Below are 24,055 nucleotides of genomic sequence, written 5' to 3' on the forward strand. Positions count from 1 at the left end.
CCACACTACGTGTGTCCTTTCTATGAACTTTTAAGTAAGACTCAGATGCGTTGATGAAGTATTGGGAGTGTTTGATGTAAAAATATAGATTTTTCTCCGAGATGTGTTTTTAATACCGTTCTTTCTCTTTCCAGTACTACCAGCTCAACTGCAAGCAGTTGTGATACGGAATTTACAAAGGAGGATGAGCAGCGGCTGAAGGATTACATCCAGCAGTTGAAAAATGACAGGGCAGCAGTAAAACTGACAATGCTGGAGCTGGAAAGCATCCACATTGATCCCCTTAGTTATGACGTTAAACCTCGTGGAGACAGCCAGAGGCTAGACCTGGAAAATGCGGTCTTGATGCAGGAACTTATGGCAATGAAGGTATTTTATTTGTATCCAACAGGCTAACTGCACTGCTGACAACACCCCTCTGCTAAAAAACATGCTCAGTCACACACATGGGAGGCTTTGATAGTGATCACTGGGTAATAAAGGGTAACTTTGTTGAAACAAATAATAAGGGCTGAAAATCCAGTAGTCAGAAAGTGACAGAAGGCAGTGCATTAACAGTGATGAGCTATGTGTGTTTTGAATTAGGCGAGAACTTCATCCGTGGATCTAAACTTGGAATGCTCTCCTTGACAAACCAGATGCTCTCTCTAAAAGATACGGCAGCTGAGTTGCTTGAGGGTGACCAAAAGCATGATACAGCACTTCCCAAGAGACAGTTCATTACTTTACTTACAAGCTTGCAAATGTGCATCTTGAATATTTGTGAACTGAAGCAGAACAAATTCACCTCCTTTTAATATTGCCGTGGGAGGAGGAATGGTCTGTCAGAAGCTATCATCCCTAATGCTTTCCAGCGGTCGGTCACAAGTCCAGAGCTGTTCTAGGCACTGTGTTGCAATCTGTAACTCGGTTCAGAGCCCAGGCAAATAGTGTGGTGTGTACTGATGTGCAGTAACAGAGGTTTTCAGAGAAAATTATGGTCCCTCAGGCCTGGTTCATACGACCGGTTCTAAAGATGTGATCTAGAAAAACTGACCTTTATTGACCAGGTATAGAGCTTATATCATTTTAAGTCTGGCCTCTGTATTGACTTTGAGAGAGGTGAACTAAAACATAGGAATATATTAAAGGCAATACAAGCACTTGCCTGAATTTAGAAATTGTCTCATTTTGGTTCAGTTTAAATAAGTTTAATTTCTGCATGTTAGCAAGTCCTATTTTAGTCAACTAATGGCAGATATGTCAGATGATGGTATCACATGGGACAGCAAATCCTAATAGTTTCGTAACCTTCTAAAGCTATAGATTTTGGTTCAGATGTGCTACTGTTGGCTAACTGGTAGCTTAGTAATGATAATTACGTTCTTAGTGGTGCTGCCTTTCCGTGACAAATATGATTTTGCAATAATGCATTACATATTCGCAGTTCAGAAAAAAAGATTGCCTGCTACCAGTCTGAAGATTTAAAGTCATGTTAGTTGTATCAATATATTGTGGCCAACAGCAATATATTCCCCATAACTAAAGCATACAAGATGTACTGGAAGACATTAGTAGATAATTAGATGTATATTTCAGATATCACACTTTCTTCTCCTCTTTTGCATCCAGATCTTCCCTGAAATCTCTTGTACACCATTCTTACCTCTCTCTTTAAACTGATCAGTAAAGGCAAACTGCAGAGCTATCCCTTGTGATTCGTCCCCTTGCATTCCCTGACCTGGCAGGAACACCAACAGTTGCATATCATAATTTCTGGCACAGTTTTGAGTGCTGGTAGTCCGTTTGTTCACTGAACAATCATCTAACTTGTTTTTGACATATGGTGTCCACTCATAAGTTTGGGCTGGACCTAGCACATTGGGTTTTCACTGCAGGAATTGCCCCTAGAAGAAGAAGAAATCTCTTGGTTGGTTTGTGTGCAATGCATGCTGGAATAGACACACATTTTACATAGGTGGCTGAAGTCAACTTAAGTCACCTTCTGGTACAGAGAAACTGGCAGTATAGTTATTCATTATAATTTGTTGTACTTTGCTGGAATTCACAACGGCAGGAAATCCCTAGGGTTCTGAAAGGGATATGGTGAAAACTCAAGTTTGTCAAACCTTGGGATCGGTTTGCTGGTAAGTGATCTCCTGCTGCAGAAATTGAAAACTCCTGCCTTTCTTCTATACATAAAGCATTACAAAAGGCACAGCTATACTCTGCGTGCTTTGGTCCCAAAAGAATGTGCTACCTTATGAGCATCCATGGTTGTTGCTCAGGTCTGCATTACACCTTGCTCATATGTTCAGAAAGCCATAACATAGCGGAACCTAAGGGCAGGACTCATGAATGTCTTGACTTTCTGAGTGTATTGTTTGTATCTATTATTTGGAAGATGTACATCATACAGAATAGCGTATGCATCTGTCTTCTTCTGAGACAACCAGAGAATTTAAATTTCCCTATGGTATTTTATTTAACTTGAAGCAGATGGACTCATGTGTACTGCAGAGGACTTCATCATGTAGCAGCTCTTAATTTGTTCCTTTCCATATTTCTAGCAAGGATGATACTGCTTGATTGAGCTACTCGAGGATTTCCTGCATTGCTGTGTCTTATGACCTGCTGCTATCTTCCTGAAACTTGTATCTGTGTTAGAATCTCTGCTGCATCTTTTGGCACCTTTCATTTATGACTCTCAGTAAAAACTGATTGCCACATCAGTCATTTTGCTTCTTGCATCTATGTGTTATCCTGATAATGTTCTGAAAATGCCTTTACACCATTAGTTCTTTATTAGTGATGAAAATGATCCCTAAAAGATGGTTTGGAGGTGGTTTCTTTGTTGCCCTGTTTATTTTTTTTACTGATCCAGAGCGTAAGATGTAGTGGTCCACCAGTACTTTTGTAAAATCCAATTCTTTGCTTCAAACAATAATTAACCATGTTCCCGAATACATTCTCCTCTGCGGTTTGTCATCATTCAGTGGTCTTGCTTTGAGGTCAGTTGTTGTCATGCCCCATTTAGCAAGGAGATTACTTCTGATGGGTGTAAATAATTCTTGGTTTACAGCCTTTCTGCATTTCAAAGGACTTAATCTAGATAAGAAATCTCAGCTTTCTACACTGATAGATTCTCTTTTGTGTACACGTGGTGATAATATTGCTCATAATGTGCTTTGAGACTACAGTCCCTTTCCGGAAAATGTTAAGAATCCTGTTGTCCACCTTTGTTACAGCCTTTCATGCTTTTGTAGATGTATATAGTAAAATACAGTTATCTAGAGCATGGCATTTATCTGCCCTGGTATCTCTTTTACTTCTGAAAGCTGGTATATTCCACCTTGTGTACTGCGATTGTCCTGGAGTCCCTTTTCATGACTTTTAGAACTTTTTGTCACATAAAGTCCTTTCTGGTTTATTCTTCTGACATGACCACATCCGACACAAATTGTAATTTTTTGAGGATGCTGTGGCGTTTCTGATTATATTGAGTCAGGAGTGTTTGATTTTCGTTCAAGTTTTCACCCAAATTCAGAATTACAGTATGACTGCAAGTACGAAATACTCCTCAAATTCAGTTAATTAGTCCTGAAATGACTGATAGATTTGGTGCTTGAAGCTTGTGAATTTGCATGGGTTGTATAAGTCTTCTGCAATCAACTGGAAGAGTGACCACTTCCTACATTCCTGTCTCAGGGTTTCATTTGGTAAATGGCACTTTTGCTTCAGGCCCACACTCTGAAGAAGCAAATATGTTAAACTGTAAAATGTTTCACCAGCATCCTGTAATTAGAAAAAAAAGGGGATAGTAGATATACAAAGGTGATATTGTCATTGAAATGAAATTTAGACACTATCTTTAGAAAACATATTTTCATGGAAAAAATTATTGCATATGTAAAGACTTATTAACTCTCTAAGTAAACCTGAGCTACTTAAATTTTCCCACGTGAGATGGGAAAATTTGCCTCGCAGATTTTATGTGTCCATAATCCTCCACTGTAGTTTTAGTTTTCAACTTCAACCTTTCCATTCCTTCCTGTTCCTTCCCTGGGAGTCTCTGCAAGACAGTGGCTGATAATTCTTCCACTTTTGCCCTGCCCTCGCTTCTCTACTTCAAAGTCACATTGTCTTGACATGAGAAAACTAGCGTATTGGGGGCGTCGTTTTGGAGCCCATGATATGTCTTCTGGGACAGGGTGCAAACTTGTGAATTCATATATCATGATCTAAGCTTACTGTCTTTATAAACAAAGGAGTTAACCATTGGTCCTCAAATTTATTTTGAGCTAGGATATGTAGTACAAACAAGCATCCAGTCTTTACGTTAAAACTTTTAAATGATGGGAAAAATCATCACATTCATTGTTGCAGTGGTTCAATTCACCTTTTTCTTTTAGGAAATAAATGTCCCTTATTTCTACGCTGTATTTGCCTAGCTTCAATTTCCAGCCTGGGAAGATCTTGTCATGACCCTCCCACATAGATAACCCTCTGTCAAGAGTATCTTCTGTTCACCCAAGTGCCAAAATACTCTGCTCAAATTACTTCTCAGACTTCACTAAGCAGGCTGAATAGATTAATGGCTTTAGAAATAGAGGCTTAAGAAGCTAAATGCATACACTTAAGTATACCAGACAATACAGTTCAACTTCTATAACTAAATTTCCCCATTGTTATTTATCAGTATTATGTACATTTTTACTGTTGACAAAGTAAATTAATGGTAAGTTTGCCTAACAACTAAATATCTGTAAACCACATTGAATGAAACTGATTGTGCTTCTAACCTTCAGTTAACAAAAAAGTAGATGAATAAATGAATTATTTTAAAGCTTATACAAACCTTTCCAAGCCTGAGGGTGTTTAGGATATGGATTTTATTTTTGCATGGTTGGTGATTCTGAATAAGCCAATGATTACCTGTGATTACTATATGCTGGTTGTAACTGTGCTACACGTGTTTGCACTGCTTACACTTAATCCAGACAGCAAATTTTTGGTAGGAATGTAGATTTTCTTCTACAGAAGAAGTTAGTCTAAATATGTGCCAAGATTTGTGTTTGTATAATCTTTGTTAATAATGGATATAATATAAAGAGCATTATTTTTGAAGGATAAGGTAAGATACCTCTGATATTTTTGTGACTAGAATATGGGTTTTTTCATTTAAAAAATAATTTTAAAATAGTGATTTTTTCCTAGGCTGGCCGCACAACATGAAACTTCTATCTTTCAGAGGTGTTTACACAGTGAACAAGTCTAGAACTGAACTGTAATACAGAAAATGGCTGCATGAACTCAGTATTCACCCATGAGGTGACCTAGGGCACAGCAAGCCTCAACAGTGAGAACATGATTCTGGGTTGGGTTTGTTGCTTTTTTTTTGGTTTGGCGGTCTTTTGTTTGTTTGATGGTGTTTTTTTAACACGTAATGTAAATTATGTTTTAGGACTATCTCTTTAAACGTTTTGTGGATGCTGGGTTTTCCTGGGTTCAGAAAATAGCTAGACATTTCCTGGAATAAACTTTGTTGAAGCATTGTTAAACACAAAGAGCCTTCTGATTCAGGATACCCATCAGCTGCTTTTCATGGAGGCTGGGAGCAAGTGCTGAAAGAGGAGTCACTGCACTTGTGCCTTGTTCTTACACTTCTGCCCAGCCACTGTCAGAGCAGATGTTAAAGCAGAGGTCTGTCCCCAGACGGCAACTGTTGTGTTACAGTAGTTGACAGCTCTGTCACAAATATCAGAGTGGCAGAAGAATTACACATGAGAACTAGCTCTCAGAATTGAGCTTCTTTCTATGAAGTACCAGTGTCTTTCTTCTGAGGATCATATTTGTGGAAGGATATAAGCAAGCACAATTTTGTCAACCTCCTGTTGTGTATAGTTGGGATTCTGGCCATCTAGAGGAGGGAAGTTAAAAATGGACATCTGATGGTGCCATACCCAGTTGCCCTTTTTGAGTAACTCATTCTACCACAGAGGCTGGTATTACAAGGCAGGAATATGTGATCTGTGTTTGCTGTCCTAGTCCCTCAAACCTATTCCACTGTAATGAGGTAAACCAACTCTAATTCCTATGTATCAGTAAGAAATTGGAATCTGGCATTTAGGGAGTGGCTTGACAAAAAAGTCAGACACTCCTGTTTTTAGGGCTATGGTCTCTGAAGGGCAAAGTAGAACCAAGGAAATGTCAGCAGCTGTGGCAACTCTCTCAGATCCCTGATACTCTAGTTTCAGCACCACATTAGTTGCTCTGTTGCCTCTGACCTTATTTCTGAGGCTGATTAAAGGATGGCACAGCTCATCATACTCACTTAGTCTTAGATATACTGGTCTTTTGACAAATATACTATGTGATTATAAAAAGCCTTCTGGATGCTGATAGTGTTCTCCATGGAAAGAACACTCAAGTAACAGGAGTGGATGAAGCTGTTGTTTAACCTCGTCTATCTTTAGGTATATAGTCCGTGAAGCAGCATGCTGATGATGTTTCTTCAACAGGAGGAGATGGCAGAGCTCAAGGCACAGCTTTACCTGCTAGAGAAGGAGAAGAAAGCATTGGAATTGAAACTGAGCACTCGAGAGGCCCAGGAGCAGGCCTACCTTGTCCATATTGAGCATTTGAAATCTGAAGTGGAAGAGCAAAAAGAGCAGAGAATGAGGTCTCTCAGCTCAACCAGCAGTGGAAGCAAAGACAAATTGGGCAAGGTCAGGAGTTGAACAACTTTCCAAAATCAGCATAAACGTGATTTATTGTACCCCTCCACTTCCTATAGCAGTCTTTAGCATGTTAATCATTCTCCTCTTTTGTCTATGTGTATGTCTTTTCTCTCTTCTCCAGTTGTTAGGTGCTTCTTTCCATGCTGTGACTTATGAGGACTTTGCAGAATTACTGTTAAGCTTGGGCTAACATAAGGTTGTCATTTTGGGGAGGAGTACAACAAAGCCATTCATGCCAAACGTACAAGCTACTGTGGTTGAATATGTTGTGTCTTGCCTGTTGCCACTCATTGGAAATAGTGGAAGAGAGTCTGAGCAAAACGCCATCCTCCCACTACTCCAAACACAAAATATGACAAAATAGAGCTCATTTCTATGAAGCAGTTAGAGCACTGTAATGACAGTCTCTTTTTCCAAGTCATACAGTTTGTAATGATTTAAGAATGAAGACTTTTCCCCCTTAGTATAATGCAAAATAAACAGATTTCTGCATTTACCTTACTAATTTGCATGAAGAAATAGTGACACCTAGAAAAACTTTAATCCTGTTGTTTTAGTGCTGTGTCCCCAGAAAACCTCAGTAATATGTTTAAAAACAAAATCCAGAGCTAGTGTATAACTGTGTCTTTCTTACTTGTTTCTGGCAAAGCAGCACCTGAATTGTTTGACCCAGTGCTTCTTTGTTTCAAGTGTGGTGTCAAAAGTAATATAAAACACCAGCAGTTGTGCACACTGTAGCAGAATTCTGCAAATCTGTGAGCTATTGTGCTTTAGGAAACATTTAGAAGGATTTGTAAAGTGTTAATCCGTTAGTCCATTTCTTAGTATGTTGATACACTGCCATGTTGTTGTGACATTGTGATGTTTATTTCGCCTCCATTTTAAAAGTAGCTGCAAACTAAGAGGTTTTCAGAGTTTTCCCATTAAGATGGTAAGTAACTTCAAATTAAGATGGCCTTTCCTCATTTCTCAGGAATGCAGCGATGGCACCGCGACACCGTTAACGCTAGCTGAACTGAGACCGTACAATGAGGGTGAACTGACTGCTGAACTGACAAGTGCACTCAGGCGGTAAGTGGCTTCCTTCACCAGAGACATGACTTGTTCTGTAGGTCCATGGCAAGGTTTAGTTCTGAGCCTTCGCTCTTACCCTCAAGTGATTTTAAGAGTGATCACAGATTTTGCCTGTGAGGGAAAAGGATCGAAGTTCTTCTGACCTTCTGTCTTTTGCTGTTCTTCAGCTGATGAAAGTCCTCACGCGGTGCGTAGTTCCATTCCATTCCAACCTTCTCCTTGACGTTCTCTAAAATTCAGATTAACTGTATCCCTAAGAAACCCTCAAAATGTCAGAAGTGTCCATATTCAGGCAAGAATATGAGACACAAAACAGTGACATGACTTGCTTGAGTGCATGGAGAAAACCTTCAGTGAAGACAGGATTTGAAGTGTGACCTTGGTGAAGAAGGTTGGTCACGGATTAGAACTTGGGTAGGAGTTACAGGAGTGGGAATTGCAGTGATTTTGATGACTCAGATGCTGCATTTGCCTCCTGATGATGTAAGTAGAGCCACAGTTCAATTACAAATGACATTGTTGGGTGAAGCATTACCTTTCCAACAAGAGAGAAAATTGATGTCTTGACAAACTGCTTTTATCAACAGCCAGGTTTTAAGCCACAACTTTCAGTACAGTTATCCATTAACTAGATGTTTGTTTGTGCAGCAGTTTTAGCTGCACCGGCTCTGTGGTAAACTTCATGACAAAGATATTCACTGTTTCAATAGTTGTTTCAATAGTTGTTTCAGTACTTGTTCCACCTTCTCTAAGACGTGGCTATCTAATATCTAATCTGGTTATTGTCTTTAGAACCTATCCAAAATGCTACTAAGAATTTTGGCTGGGAAGAGTGTGTTTTGCTTTTCTGGTGTTTGCATCCCCTTTAATGGTGGAACGTCCTCTCAGGCAGCTGTGGTGTTTCATTCCTGAAGTGCTTTTTTCATAGGTGCAACTTCTAGTGTTCCTAGGGACACTTAAGCCTGAAAGGCATTATGTAAAAACGTAAGATCATTACCACTGCAGAATCAATACATCTCATGCCATTTGCTTAATAGTCTGGCAGTTGCTGAGTATTTAGTTTGCTTGATGCAGGAAACAAAATTCTGTGGTTAAGATAATCAAAACTCTCATTTGTGTGGGAGCCCATAAAACCCATCAACAAAGTCATTTGCATAAACATTGCATAGAGCCATTGGCCTCCCCTGTAGCACCCCCACTCCAGTGCCGGTGTGAGCAGCTCCACTGGCATTTTCTGTCTTCACTCAAGCTGCAGCTTCTTCCTGTTCTTGTTATTTGTTCCTGGATTTTGAGAGGATGCCAGTGACCTTAGTTAGCAGAGGCTTGAGCATAGTCATGAAATGTGGTTTGCTGACAACACAGAGAAAAAAACTTTGCTTTATCTACTAGGCCTTAAGTTGATTAGCATGGATTTCCAGCCAGGGGCCTAGCAAGTACTGTTTGTCAGGCAGAAATGGGGAAGAAGAATAATCGGATTAAACTGTACATAAATTTTGGAGTAAAGACTCTCTGTGTAATGGAAATACGACTGTACTAAATGTGATTGCTACTGCCAGTGGGGCTCAAGCACAGTTCCCGTGAGCTGTGTGGACAGTGTATTTTTCTCCCTAATCAGTGTTGCCAGCCAAATCAGGCTGAATGCTTAGTCTCCTTATCCTGAAGTCTTCTCTCTGAAAGTTGGTAGAAGGTCTGTCTAGCACAAGGAGAAAGCTTACTGCAACCTGCTTAGCCACAGCTATGCTAAGAAATACCAGCAGTTCCTAACTGGCAACATGGATAAATGGAGCCTCAGATGCCACAATGAAATCTATACCATCATGGATCCACAAAAGAGTTTTAAAAATTATCAAGGTGCTTTTTCCTCTTTAAGTGCTACAACAATGCAGAATGGCCTGAAGTGACTGTGATATATTTAGGGACAAAGTGGATTTAACTCTTTGCACTTGGCATGTGCTGATCCCTCAATGCTCTTCCCGCTTGTATGGGAAAACAAGTTCTGTCACTGTGTGTGAACCAGGAGCGATCCTGGTGCTTCCCCATAGCACCCTCTTCACCCACCAAAGAAGCAGGACCAGAACTCAAAATAAAAAATATTGTGCCCAGTAACTGTGTTTGCTGGGGGGCAGGAGGGGGATGTGAAACAAGTGAATATCGCACACTGAATCTGTGGTCTAGAGGCGATATTTGAATGCCAATGTTCAGAAGTATTTCAGTGCTGGTTGCAATTAGTGCACACATCCAGCAATTGGACCTATCTGTTGTTACTCCAGGCAGTAGACACTTGTGCAGGGGACAGCAGCTGCAAGAACAGGGGCAAAAATCCATTTGCTTTTGAGTCTTCTGTTTGTCAGAAAATGTGATATCAATCAGCAGCCCAGTTTGCTGCTCCCTCCCCATTCTGTCTTCACAGAGATGAAAGCCCTGGCAGCTCCCCGCTCTGCTGCTTTCCCATTCTGTCCTTCTGTTGCTGCAGAACTGTCAGGTTCTTCTCAGTTAATTGAAATAGAGTGAAACCCAAATAAAACAGCGGGATGCAGTTACAGTTTGGATTTTGGTTTGGAAGCATGCATTTGTTCATACTCTGCAAACGGCTTTGCAGCAGAACAGTCTTATCCACAGAGGTAGCCTATCTTCTCTCTGCAGATGTGGATTTTTCTCATAAACTGGAATCCAGCAGCATGCTGTGAAGCTCCCTGAGTTGTCATTGGTAGTGCCCATCAGCAGAAATTCGAAGCAGGAGCAATTCTTCATTTATTGTTTCATAACGTATTTGTTCTAGTAGGACTCAGGGTTTCCCATAGTAGTGTTCAGCATTAAAACCCATCTTATGGGCTTTCCACAGAAATTGCTTTTCTTTTCCATGACCACTATGCTAGCTAGTAGAAATGTAAATTATCTGCAAGTTCCATGTTGTAGAAGTCACATCTAGGTTACCAAATTTCTGGTGTTGCAGGCTAAGGCCACTAATTTAGAGACACATCCTGTTCCAGCCAAGCATAAATACTTGCTGCCAGAGTCTTTAGCAATTTTGTTTCCCTGTCTCTCTGTTCTTGATGGAATGATGGAATGTTTCAATGGACATGAAGCCTCTTGAGTTTTTTTCTTAAGTTTGACATATCCATAAACGAGCTTGTTGGCAGGAAATACTTTATTCTTGGGAGGGCAAATATGTGTTCTCAGCAGCCTGACACCTTGATGACTGTGCCAGAGGCCAGTTTTATGAGAGAGGATCTGGTTGAATACCCCAAAATCAGGCACATCACACCGTCTCTGAGGGAGACCTTAAAATGACATTTTCCATGCTGGTGTGTTCTGCTCTGCTGTGGCAGGGGAAGGGAGAACTGTAGATGACTTGTATGAGTTTATAACTTAATAGGCACATACCAGGTTATAACTGCCTCCTTCCTGCCATCTCTAATGCATTTAAGAAGAATTCCAGATAGGAAATGCTCTTGCTTTAGCAAGGTGATAATAATGGTGATACAACTAATCTTTTTTTTCTGCTAAGTTCTGTTTTTCATTCCATGAAAAATGGCCAAGCTGCCAAGACTGAAACTTCTTCCTCTCCCCAGCCCATATTAGAAATGCTTTGACCATTGAGCTCCTTCTGCAGTCTCTCACTGTACTTCCAGTGCCTGATAACTTTTCTGTCTGTATAGGCTTGTATTTTGTGTATGTATGTGGAGAATCCTTTATAAGCATTAAAATATTTGGGCAGGAAGGATGTGACAATACTAGGTAAGGGCCATGGCAGACAAAACACTTCGTAACTAGACTGAGTGTTCAGACCTCAGCTGGGTCATCAGTTGGCACAGAATTATGATCTCTGGCTGTGCAGAGTTATATGAATTGTGTCTGTCTAGACATGTTTCAGTATCTCCCTCATAAAAGGGTGACTTTCCATCTGGCAACACAACAAGGAAGCTATAGATTTACTATGTCTGATGACTTTTGAACTGAGCGATAACCTAGTAAGTGATGCTACTAATTGGGAAGTCACCATGGAGAGGGAAAAGGGCGGTACTCAGTATGACTGGTAAACTGTTCTTTTTCTCTTAACAAAAAGTACATTTTGCACGGAGCTATGGTCTTGCCTCTCTGGAAGTGGAAACTGCAGGTATTTCTAGTAGAAGACAGAAAATCATCCTATTGCAATAGCTTCCATGTGTCTACTGAGACACATTAATGTTCTTTGCTGTCTTAGGTCCTTATGCTTTTCTGAAGACCACTGTCCTGTGTTGTGCCAGACTTCTTGTTTTGAGAGAGCCACTGTTTCAACAGAAAGCTGTGCCAAGGCATGGCAGTGACTGTTTCCTGACACAATGTCAGCCAGAGCTAAATCAGGCTACCTTCCTTTATTTTAAACTTCACGTGACAACATCTTAGCTTGGCATGTTTTCAAGGTCCACCCTTATTTTCATGATAGCAGGATCCAGGAGTAGGTAGAAGCATCTCTGAAATTCAGGCCTATCTTGACCATCAGTAAGGCTAAGTCTTGGAAATGAAATGAGAAACGCCTAAAGCAGATCATATTCTAATGATTCGGATTTAAAATGGCTCTTAAGAATTGAATAGTAAAATCCTCTTTCTGTTTCACCAAAGATAATAGTGAGGGGAGGGAGGCGGTGGTTGGTGTTCAGGAGCTACTGATGAGTTTTTCCAGTGCATCATCAGCTCCACTGACGTTACATTTGCTTGTTTCCTCTCATTCTCACATCTATTAAATGGGGAGATAGGCAACTCTGAGACATTTGAAAGCCAGAGACTGCCATGGATTGCAGTCATTGCAAATTTCAGGAATCTCTGTCTTTTTTTATGACTGTGCAGTCTCCTGCCGTGGTTTCCCTTGGCTGCCTGAGGGGTTCAGAAGGCATGGCCTGTCTCTGGAAATCCCCCCAGAGAGCCCCACTGGGGGAAACGTTCTCGAAAGAAATGACTCGTGGTGATTCAAGGGACAGATTCCTCAGAAGCACTTCGGGTAGCTATTTTTTCTACGTGCATCACAGATAACCGTCCTTTTTTCTTTTTTTCTATTTTTGACATCAAATAAGTAGTTCTCCTTACCACTGTGTGGTTATCTGAGCTGCCGAGCTGCTGTGCACTTGGATTTAATCGTCACAGGGAGCTCCAAATAGCTCCAGGTCTGGAGAGTTTCCAGGTTGGGCTGGCAAAGCTGGGCAGGAGGTTTGAGCAGTGAGTGCGGCAGGCAGGCTGCTGCCTCCCTCCAGACCCATTCTCCCTTTTTGCTGCCTGTCTGTTGTTTCCAGGACCACACCTGGCCTGTCTCCCTGTTGCCAGTGGTGTAACACATGCCCGTGGTACTGTCTGGTTTTTGAGATCTGCTCTGAGCATCTGACAATCTGCAAAAAAGCAGTATGGTATCTTGCACCGGCAAAGTGGTTTTTAAAAGCACTCTGTCTTCTCTGTGCTCAGAAAAGGCTACCTTTGCGTGGGCAGCAGGCAGTACAGGTGTTCTCGAGCCCATGGATGCCTGAGGAGGTAAGACAGCAAGATGTGGCATTTGAAGAGGGCGATTTTTAAGACTCTCTTGGCATTTGCGTAGTGTTGTTTTGTTGCCTCTTAAAACAGTTCTAGTATATATTAGTTGTTTTCCTTAGCAGGCCAACCCAGACCAGTGAGGCAGGCACGCGTTCGAATTGGCTGGGGGATTCAGCGTGCCAGTCTGATGTAAGATGCTAGGTTAAACTGCTGATGAAAAGATAATTTATCTGCATTCCTTTTAAATGTCCAGCTGTTATCTCCTGAGAGAAGAGGAGTCAAATGCCTACAGAAAACAATCATGTGTCACCCTGTTCAGCTGTGGAACTGGAGAAGGCAGAGAGGGGAGTGAGGGAACATGCCAGGCTTAAAACAACAGGAGGATATTAGGAAAGGGACTAGGAGTGAAGCGTGGGATGGAAGGTGTGTGCCTCCCCTGCAAAGCGGGGACCATGCAGAAAGCTAGGGGCCATGCAGGAGGTGCATCTCCTCCCTCCCCTCCCCAAGCCCCTCGTGCCTGGGGGCTGGCCAGCCTGCATGGGTACCTATGCCCAGGAAGCCTGGGGCCTCTGTCCCCCTGGGCTGGCTGCCCGGCTGCTGCGTCAGGGCGTTGTGTATGTGAAGCTCCGGGGCAGATGCTGAGCTGAAGCTAATGGTGCCACTCCAACAGGGGAGCCAGAATTTGAAGGGCTCTGCTCGTAGCAGGCGGTGCTCCCTGGTGGGTAAATGGACGTTCCTAGGGATGGCAAGACGTAGGATACTCAGGCCCCCTGACTCCTCTGCCTGGCTGTGGGAAACTTTCTTACCTCCTGATTTGGAGAGAGCTTGTTACTCCTCTTTTGCTTCACATTTGGCAAGAGCTGTGGGTGCTCTTGACCCCAGGGCAGAGGGGGCAACAGCTTCTGCTTTCGCAAGAGTGGAGTTAGCTGGGTACACTCCAAGCCAGGGGCAGAAAAATCCACTTTCTGCATGCCAGGGAAGAGCAGCTTCCTGTTTGCAGCACTGGGGAATTCTCGATGAAATGAGCAAGGGCAGGAAAATCCGCCTGGGAAGACTTCTGGCATATGAAACCCGAACATGTCTGGAAAAGCCCAGACAGGAGGGAAAATATAAGGTGCAGAAGACCTTGCTTACATTACTCTGGGCCAAATATGGTGTCATTGTGTGGAGGCCAAATTGACAGAAAGTGCAGAAATGTGCCCAATGTTATATAGTTTCCTTTACGGCTCTGGCAGAATTCCCCACTGTCAGCAGCGGTAGCCTTGAAGCCAGAGAAAACGTTAGGGCCTGTCCACTTGCTTTCCTATCCAAACCGTCCTGTAAGTCTGAAACAAAGAGCCCTTGAAAACTGCTTAGCAACTGCCCACTGAGTGTTCTGATAGTGAAAACACAAAACAAAAGTCTTTGTTACCAGCATACTAGGCATTTCACTGAGAACAGTGTTTTTAGCGGATGTTGGAGTAGGCTGTAGGCCTCCAAATACACTTATTTTGAGCTTTTCCTTGGAAAGGGAGCAGCCAGGGATTTCCCCAGCTGACTTCTCGAGCACCCCGCAGCAGAGAGCCCTTGTGTTGGACGCGAGCCATGCCCTCAGATCATGAGCTTGTTCCCTCTTCTGGGAACACGTGCTCATTTTCTCTGTGTGCACGAGGTGCTGCGGCTGTGTTTTCCGCAGCTCCAGCGGCAGTAGCCAGTTGGAAAAGGAACTGTTGGGAGCAAAAGCTGTGCTGAATTCTGAAGTCTGAATTGACTTGTGACTTGGGGGCTCACAGAAATTGTGTTCTCCTGAAAATACTTGCTTCTCCTTCCCTCTTCCTATCAAAGTACACACATAAATGCTTTCTCAGGATCCATACTGTTCTGTATTACAGCCCTGGGGCACGATAGCAGTGTGAGTTCGGCATGTCAGCTTCTGTGCGAGTTTGCCCTTCAGACTGTGGAGGGCTGCCTGGCAGCAGAAGGCCATGCCACAGCCATACGGCGATCCCTGTCGGGAGGGTGTTCGTATGGTTGTCGCATCAAATGAAGTTCCATCCCTGGTTCGCAGCTTTGACGCATTCTCATCCGGGAAAAATGCTGCACAGGACTAGGGCTATTGTTTTAAAATATTCTGTCTTATTAAGCCTGTACTGGCTGATTCTTCATATCCTGCTGATTTATAATAGCAATCAGGAAAGTGAAGTGGTGCTAGAAATCCTGTAAAGACAGCTAAGCCTGTAATGCATTAAAGGAATCCAAATAGCACCTCAGGATTCAGTATCACTCCATTCATTGCCCAGCTAAGCAATCAGTTTTGGAGAGACACAAATAAGGACAATTCTTTCTGTCCAAACTGAGGTAGTTAGTGATAGAAATGGAGAGAAGTGGGAAGAGTTAGCATTACAAGACATGGGATTTTGACGAAGGGATATAGCATTTGCTGGCCAGCCAATAAAAGGTACGGCTCTGAGGTCTCTCATCTGCTACTAAAATAGATGGTGCAGCACTCTGGGGAAATCCTTACATGTTTTTTGCATGTAATAGCCATTAACCAAGTGTACATGCATCTCCATTTCCCAGACTAAAACAAGGTATTTACTGTGCCTTTACTGTTGCTGCTGTCTGTCTAGTCAGATGTTACTTGTTGTATGAAATGCCTCTTGAAGTAAAGATATTTAGATAGGCATGTTTTAAATCGGGAACACTAAGCATAAAAGTAGATCCCTATGTGTTGTTTTTGTAAGATTTTTGGGACATTTCAGCACGTGCAATCAAACTGCCCATTGCTTTCCCTGAGATTAAGGTGGGAGTAGGCACTAGCTAGTGCTGTTTTCACTGACTTCGAGACATCAAGAAAAGCCAAAAGAACTGCGTGGATCTTGTTAACTCAGGGAATACATATGTTTTACTGATATAAATGTAAATCTGAGGCATCTATAGATGTGAAGGATTACCCACTGTTACCTGTTTAGCTAGATGGTTCAGAACTTGCATCTGAAAGTTGTGTAACGAGCCTGTGGAGGCCCAGGGTGCTTACCGCTCCGCTGGCTCTCTATCTTTGGCAAGCAGCAAGACAAAGACGTTACAGGCCAAATGTAAAGAAATACCTCTTGATGTTTAGCTGAGTTCGGACTGAACATGACTGGCTGAAAGGTGTGAGTTCAAAAACAGACAAAAGGTGATGTAATAGTTTTATCAGGTAACAGTCACCGTAGCAAGCAAACTTTACCATGCATGACAAGTTCCTCCCAAGTTTTCGCACTGTGTTTCTTTTCCATGCGGCTTTTGTTACCGCAGGTGTGTTAAGGACTTCAGCGGCAGTAAGCTGTGGCTCTACAGGGTTCTTTGCCATGGGACTGTGTGCAGTGTTTTCACAGCTATACCTTTTCTTGCACGTAATGTTAAATCAACCTCACGTGATTTTTAGTTTTCTCTCCCCATCCAAATACTGTGAATGTTTATTCCATCGGACTTGCTGTTCACGCTAGGTTGCAGTGCTACTGAGCCTTCCCCAGAGCCTCTGGCTGTGGCGTTTTTTGGAGCAGACAAGCACCAAATTTACCCTACTCTCTTCTGTCCTGTCAGCAGTGCCACACACAGGTTAGATAATGGGTCTGGCCTCTGCCAGGTCTGATCTTTTCTTATTTGTCCTCTATTGCAAGTAAAAGCTGGATTTTTTTTTTTTTTGTTCCTGTCTTCTTTGCAGAACACAGATTTTGACCGTAGACTTTGCTGAGTCTTTCTGACTGCTAAGATAGGATATAAAAAATAAAATTTATATTTGGGGTGGGTGGCAGTGAGCTTTTAACCACTAGGAAAAAAGATTGCAGAATTTGAAAACTGAGAGTATGTTACTTCAATGAAAGGACACATAAAGAATACTGATGATTCTTCATCAACAAGGCCCCTCTTATGTCCTTTTTCATTTGGCAAGTAAACCAGCGTCTGCAGTGTGTTGGGATAAACTGCTGACTTGGAATATTTCCCCGGCTGACTTTGTGAAAGCCCTTCTGTTGTTGAAGCCCGGCACAGTGGAACACGCCGCATGTGCTGTCCTCCTCTCTGGTTATAAAATGCTGCCGTTACCAGGCCGGCCTTGAAACTGCAGGCTTCCAGCAGCATCCGTGCACTCTGTGCAGAGCTGGGGATGCTTTCACAACCTTTAGGGTATGCGTTCCCATGGGGCTCAGTGGGCTTATGTGGGAGCTAGTGGTAGTCTTGTTCTTGAGAGGAAATCCAATTTACTTACTTAGCAGCACTGCACCAAAAACAGGAGGGAAAGGCAAATCACTGCAAAGTGGTTTTAGGCAGCAAAGCACAGACAAATGTCTCCGTACATGCAAAGTTCCCAAGTGTAAGGTTCGACACTGCAAAATCTAACTTTGCCCCAGTTTAGCCCACCTCCATGTCATTCTTACCCCCCTTTTTTTTATTTTCAAATGTGATGTTTTTCTCTCTGGGCTGTCTGTGCTATGAAGATGGGTCAGAGAGAACGGCTCCTGGGTCTCCACATCAGCACCCTTGCACAAGAGGTGGGACAGTCCCATGTCTGCACAGGCGCGGGCTGTGGGCAGCCATCGGCTCTGCAGCAGCGAGTTCCCCGGGAGGAAGCACCGGCCTCGTGCCACGTGCTCACCTCCGCTGGGAAATGCTTTTTAAAGCCAGCCTAAACCCCAAGCTGTAATGCTTATTCCTCCCCAGAACTCCGGTCTTGTTCGCTTTTTCTTTCCCTCATAGAAATATTTGTAATGTAAAAATATTACAAGGTACCTTCCATTTTGTCCCACTTCATGTAATTAGTTTTTGGTTCATAATTGGTAAGTAAATATTGGTAACTATATTGGCATTTTAAACCTCACTACTGGGGCTTATTTGAAAGAAAAAGAGCACCTCATAGAAGAAAATGCCTGTGCTCACTCTTCTTCTGTATTTCTTGTGCTTGTCCTTTTCTCTGTCTTCTCTGTGTTTTCTGTATTCCCCTCTCTTGTTCTGTTTCCCACTGCCACGTGGACTGGACTTGCTGGCTCTGAAAAAACCCTAGTGACCTACTGTAATACAGACTGTAGTATAAATTACTCAGGTAAATTTGAGGCAGTAACTGAAATCAGTGGAATTGTTCTGAGGGTGGTGAGGCATTGGAACAGGTTGCCCAGAGAGGTGGTAGATGCCCCATCCCTGGAAACATTCAAGGCCAGGCTGGATGGGGCTCTGAGCAACCTGATCTAGTGGAAGGTGTCCCTGCACATTACAGGGGGGTTGGACTAGATGACCTTTAAAGGTTATTTCCAACCCAAACATATGATTCTATGGTAATTTCTAAATAAAAGGGAATTTGTTTAGTAAATTATCTTTAATAGCAATCCTGCTATGCTATTTTTAATTAAAATTCCTATATCATTACCATGATGTTTGATTTCCCTTGGTAGTTTTCTTTGCTGTCTCATTCAAGACACAGTAGGTGGCACGTGCCAGGTATCCTTACATATCTTTGTGATTATTTCTTAGTGTGATTCAATACATACAAAACCAGGATCCACCAGAGAAGTTTGTTTTCTGTTTTGTCTCCTGCTTCTCTGATCCTATATTCTAAAATGGTGAATGTTATAAAAACCAATCTGTGGAAAAGTTTAATGTAAGAACTACCTCCTGTATTATCCAAGTAGTAGTAAGGAGAATATTTTCAGCCTGTCAGCCCAGCACAGGATAACCATTCATGCACTTGCAAGCTGAAGTGTTATTTGTGTTTTGAAAATAGTTTTGTCCCTCTTTTTTTCTCCTGATCCAGGGAGAAGAAACTGAAAGCTAGAGTGCAAGAGTTAGTGAGTGCTTTGGAGAGACTCACGAAGAGCAGTGAAATCAGACATCAGCAGTCTGCAGAATTTGTTAATGACCTTAAAAGGGCAAACAGGTAAAGGATCTACCAGCAGATGGATGTACCATTGACTTTTTTTTTGCCGTGTTCTGGCAATGCAGTGTAATTCTTCCCCCTACCTTAATGAGCAGTTTCTGGATCCTTGTGTTCAGACAAGTTGACTCTTTAAGGTTATAGGTAGAGATGGGGGAGGTGTAAACCTCCCATGTAGGACACTGAAAACTACATAGCTAAGAACAGAGCAGGGGAAATAGGTTCATCTTAACTGAGTTACTAGTAAAATGCATTATTATTAAAACAAACAAAACCCTCTATTTAGTCAGATTTATGAATCTGTTACTTTGATTAAAATTGCTCCCTTTTACGTGGCTCCTGCCTCTGTTAATAAACTGGCTTCGATAATCACACTTAAATTTTATTGCTCACTCAGTAGATTTTACTGGCACTGTGTCTGGATGACTGGGGATATGGTGGACTATAGCTGCCCTTCCTGCAAGGAGCCTATCGCTCACAATGTAGTTTTTATTAATAAATTATACTTGAAAGCCTTTGTGGTGTGGAGCAGTACCCATCTCAAGCTTTCCTACACAGTCAAGGTGGAGGCACAGAAGATCCTTAGCAGCTGACAAATTAGCACAAGATGCCATCCTCTGAATAGAACTTTTTTTTTTTTTTTAATGGAAAATGCAAAATCCGTGCTGGATTTTCTAAGCAGATTCTGGCCGTACAACGTTTTTGTAAATCATTACATGTTTAATGTTGTGGTATCCTGACTCACAAACAATGCTCTGCGAGGTCATCATCAGCAACCTCTAGTTGGCTCTTTGAGCCATATTTAAAAATGTTTTCAGTAACCAGTTTACTGGTAAAAGTGTGTACTCGGCCCAAAAAAGACAGAGAGATTAGCATTGATCTGGGTTTGGATCTAATGCATTTTAAAGCACTAGCAAGTTTTAGGAAGATCATCACTACCCAAACTTTGGAGTTCCCTGAAGGTGGGACTTTGGGGTGGATTTTTGTAGCACTGGCTATGAGCAAGCCTTTTTGAATGACCTTGTATTGCCTTGTATTTCTAACAGCAACTTGGTAGCAGCTTATGAAAAAGCAAAGAAAAAGCACCAAAATAAGCTGAAGAAACTGGAATCGCAAATGATGGCCATGGTGGAGAGACATGAAACACAAGTGAGGATGCTCAAACAAAGAATAGCTTTACTGGAAGAAGAGAACTCTAGACCACACACCAATGAAACTTCACTTTAAGTGCATCTCTTTCAAAGATGCTTAGTGCCATTACAAATTTCTTGCTTTTGGAGGCTGACTTTTAGGTAGCTTCAAACGCTAAAAGCTCTGAGTGTCAATGCTGACACACTTAAGCACCTTCTCCGGGATCCCAGAGAGGTGCAATGGGGATAATATAAGTGTTAACCTTAAGGACTGTTTCATAATGTAAAATGGCAGTGCCTGAATTATCATGCTATAATTATCTATATTGTCTGTGTCACTATGTCTATATTCATACAGCTTCTCTTCCATTTTATGTATGTCCCATGGGTGACAGTGTCACATAGCAAAATAATTCATGTTAAGAGGTTTTAATTTGGGCAGTTGGGGATAATTTGAGAGCTTTCCTACTTTCCGAGCTCCCTCTGCACATAGCTCTGTATTGTACCCTCAAGACTTGCTGCTGTGGTTAAATCAGTTAAATAAGCAGCTGCAGAGTGGAGGGATGATAGGCTGGCTTGCTTTTTTTGCACCATACTTGCAGTACTGTCACTCACAGGGCAGATCAGGTAGGAAAACTGTTGATTTGGAAAAAAAAAACCAAGAAACCCTAGTTGCATCTCTGAAAACTGTGATAATGGTGTATTTCTTACAGTTTGTAAGAGAACTAAAGGCTGTGAGTTTCACCATGCCAGATAGATTGTCTGTGCCAAGGTTGGGTAAGAAATTATAGGAGACCTCCTGGTATTTATATTGCATGGTGTTTGCAATTATTTTGTGAAACAGTTGGGTTTTCTTGTTAATACATTATAGCCAAGGTTTTCTTTAAGAAGCTGGACTATTTTTGTCACGTGTATAGTGCTTATTATAGCTTTCTGTGATCAAGAGGTAGAATGTCTTCTTTTTATACTTGTTTTGACCAAAAAAGGTACTTATTAGGAATGTACCTGTTTAATATTGAATACATAGGCACAAAACTATAAATGTGTAGGTGTATGGATATACAGCCACAAACAGAATGTGAATGGTGAAGTCTTCATACAGCTTCTTAGGTTAGTTTTTGTTACTGCTAACATTCTTTTCTTTTGTGGTAAGTCACATCATGTTACTGTATTATCAAACTGACTGCATTGAAAATGTTGGCCTATTATGGTAATGAACATTAAGCAAAGCATGGGGATCAGGATGATTTCTCTAGGGAGCAAAATATAGGAATCTGCCATAGCACCTGCTTTATTCAGAATTTGCTTCTTCTTGACTATGTAAAACAGCTTCCGTGTTTGTTTTAACATGCCAAACTAGCATCCATTAACTTCATTAGCCTGTTACTGTGTTACACCTCTACTTTGTATTTTTCAGGCTCTGTTTTCGAGTGAATCTGATTTCAGGAGTTGTCTATCCTTTTTGCTTTACATGTTGAGTTGCACCTCAAGTTTTATTAGCGTATTTGGAATTGCAATAACTTCTCTCATTTATTCCTCCAGCTTCTAGTACTAAGAAAATATTTTTAGAGGACTTGAACCGTTTTTGTCTACCCTTGGGTTAGGCCAGGCAGCCAAAATAGTTGTGGGAATTTGTGTTCAGAATATGGCATTATTGTTACGTCTTGGTTACATCTGAAACTGTAGCATTTGGTGTTCACAACATCTTATTCCTGTAGTTGCTGTTTTCTTCTTTTCTTAGGGCAGTGATTCCTGCTTCTCTAGAGTCTGATACATCAGCTACAAAGCCAACATCATATGTGACTGATTGCAATAGCAAGTTAAAACAATGCTGATTTCAAAACTAAGTTGTAGGCAGCGATGCCCTGGGATTGGTTTTGATCAGTGCTCTTTCTCAAGATAATTGCACTCTTAATTTATAATGCAAATGGAAATTTTTGCAAACCAGTCTGTTGAGGGAGCAGGCACATTGATTTCTTACTGTCTTTATGGTTTTGCTAAGTATCTTTCTATGGTGTTTCCCTTTTTTAGCCAAGAAGTTTCTCACCAACAGGAATGTGGGGTTTTGCCGTAAGCTTCAGTGGTAGCTGATGACATTCGTTTCACGAAGAAACACAAAAGAAAATTATCCAGTGTACTGTGGCAAAAATGCAGTTACAATTTTGTCTTCTTTCATCTGAAACACCCATGTAACCTGAGGTCATCTCAAACTGTCCATGTGAAATACCTTTCACTTAAGGTGACTAGAAACCACTGCTGCACTGCATTTCCTCTTAGGCTCAATTTTTTTCTGTCTTGGTAGCTAGAGAAGCTGTTAAACATAATACAATGAAGCTTAAAGCATTTGAACTGAAACCTGTCTGTAAAGGAAAGACACAAATTAGGAAAGCTTAAAATGCACCCGGCTTTAAAGGCATAAAAAGCTGCAGTGTCCTTCAGTGCCTTTTTCAGGCCCAACGATTTGCCGCTTCTGCATAAACTGAACGTTGTTCTACTACACTTACCGCATATCTTCCCTGCCAACTGTGCTCTAAAATATAAATCATCAGTAAATGTAAGCCACTCCCCCCTTCTTCCCACAGGGCTTGTAGATGGAAAAGCAAGACTGGTATTGTACAGCCTCAGCAGTAGCTACAGTTTGCCAGACCACCAGTTAGTTCGCCTACGCAAGCAGTTGCTGCTTCATTTGTTGGCATACTGGAAAAGGCCAGTGGGGAAGTGGTGAAAGGTTTACTGTTATTGTGAAAACCGTTTAATATTAACAATTAGCTGCAGTTTCAGTGTACCTGTTAAAATGGCACCAAGCCTGAGAATAAATGCCAAAAATGCTCCTTTTATGCAACTGTTAAATACCAGCACACCAGCCTATAGAAGAGTGTGCAAATCACCTTGAGTCACAGCAACCTAACTCACTTAACACTTGTGCAGAAATAATACATTTGCAAAGCAAGAAAAATAGATTCTTCTTGCCAACAGAACTTAAGTTGTTTACTCATTAATTAATCTTAGGGTGTTTTTTTTATTTTCTAAGTCACCAGAGTGCATGAAACTTTGTATTTCACAGTGTGTTCAGCAGGAAAGTACTTTTTTCCTAATTAAATATATAAATCTTCACCAGCTTGAATGTACTGTTAGCTATTGCGAAGCACATGTGACTAAGTTTGCATTAATGTCAGTATTGTTCTACTGGTTTTATTAGGATTTTCTCCTCCTTTAATACTGTACCATACATTGTAATTTTAGAAACTTTTCACCTTACTAAATTAGCTTTAAATGTGTTGCTGCTTTTTAGTTTCCTAGCTGCTGTAAAATAGCTATTTTGTGTTTATTTGATATAGAATTGTAAAAACTGCATTTATTTATACAGAGACATTTATAATACTTATTTTACAAATGTTCTTATATTCTGAATAAATTTCTAATGCTGTTTCTTTGCCTTGGGCGTTGTTTTACTATACCTTGTCATCTTATTGTCGAATGGGTCTGCTTAAAGGTACCACAAAGACCTTCTCCAAGGTAAGTTATTGAGGGACATGATACGACACTGTCAGGGAAGCTCCCCATAATAGGGACATGAAAAGTTGGTTAAGAACTCACTGGAGATCTGATCACAGGTTTAACTGAGCTCAGGAACATTAGTACTTGCCACAAACCCTCTGCAGCTTCAATGAACACTTTATAGAAATGGAAGGGCACATAGGAAACTGTTTCCACACATCCAGTTCTTTTAATAACAAGCTGTATGGACC

The 24,055-nt window shown here is 41.5% G+C and overlaps 1 protein-coding gene across 4 annotated transcripts in view; it reads left to right on the plus strand.

The window, feature by feature from the left end:
* The window catches only part of MCC (MCC regulator of Wnt signaling pathway), a 216,731-nt gene extending 192,996 nt beyond the window's left edge, over positions 1-23,735 (plus strand). For all 4 annotated transcript variants that reach the window (XM_087742443.1, XM_087742444.1, XM_087742445.1 and 1 more), the window contains 5 exons: positions 135-369; positions 6,501-6,707; positions 7,693-7,790; positions 19,057-19,179; positions 20,223-23,735. In XM_087742443.1, the coding sequence (XP_087598569.1) occupies positions 135-369; positions 6,501-6,707; positions 7,693-7,790; positions 19,057-19,179; positions 20,223-20,403 (844 nt within the window). In that variant the 3' untranslated portion in view covers positions 20,404-23,735. The remainder of the gene's footprint in view (positions 1-134; positions 370-6,500; positions 6,708-7,692; positions 7,791-19,056; positions 19,180-20,222) is intronic.
* The last annotated feature ends 320 nt before the right edge of the window (positions 23,736-24,055 follow it).

This window comes from Nipponia nippon, unplaced genomic scaffold (assembly GCF_047370975.1).
Source record: "Nipponia nippon isolate SJK-2023a ecotype South Korea unplaced genomic scaffold, ASM4737097v1 scaffold_8, whole genome shotgun sequence".
NCBI lineage: Eukaryota > Metazoa > Chordata > Aves > Pelecaniformes > Threskiornithidae > Nipponia > Nipponia nippon.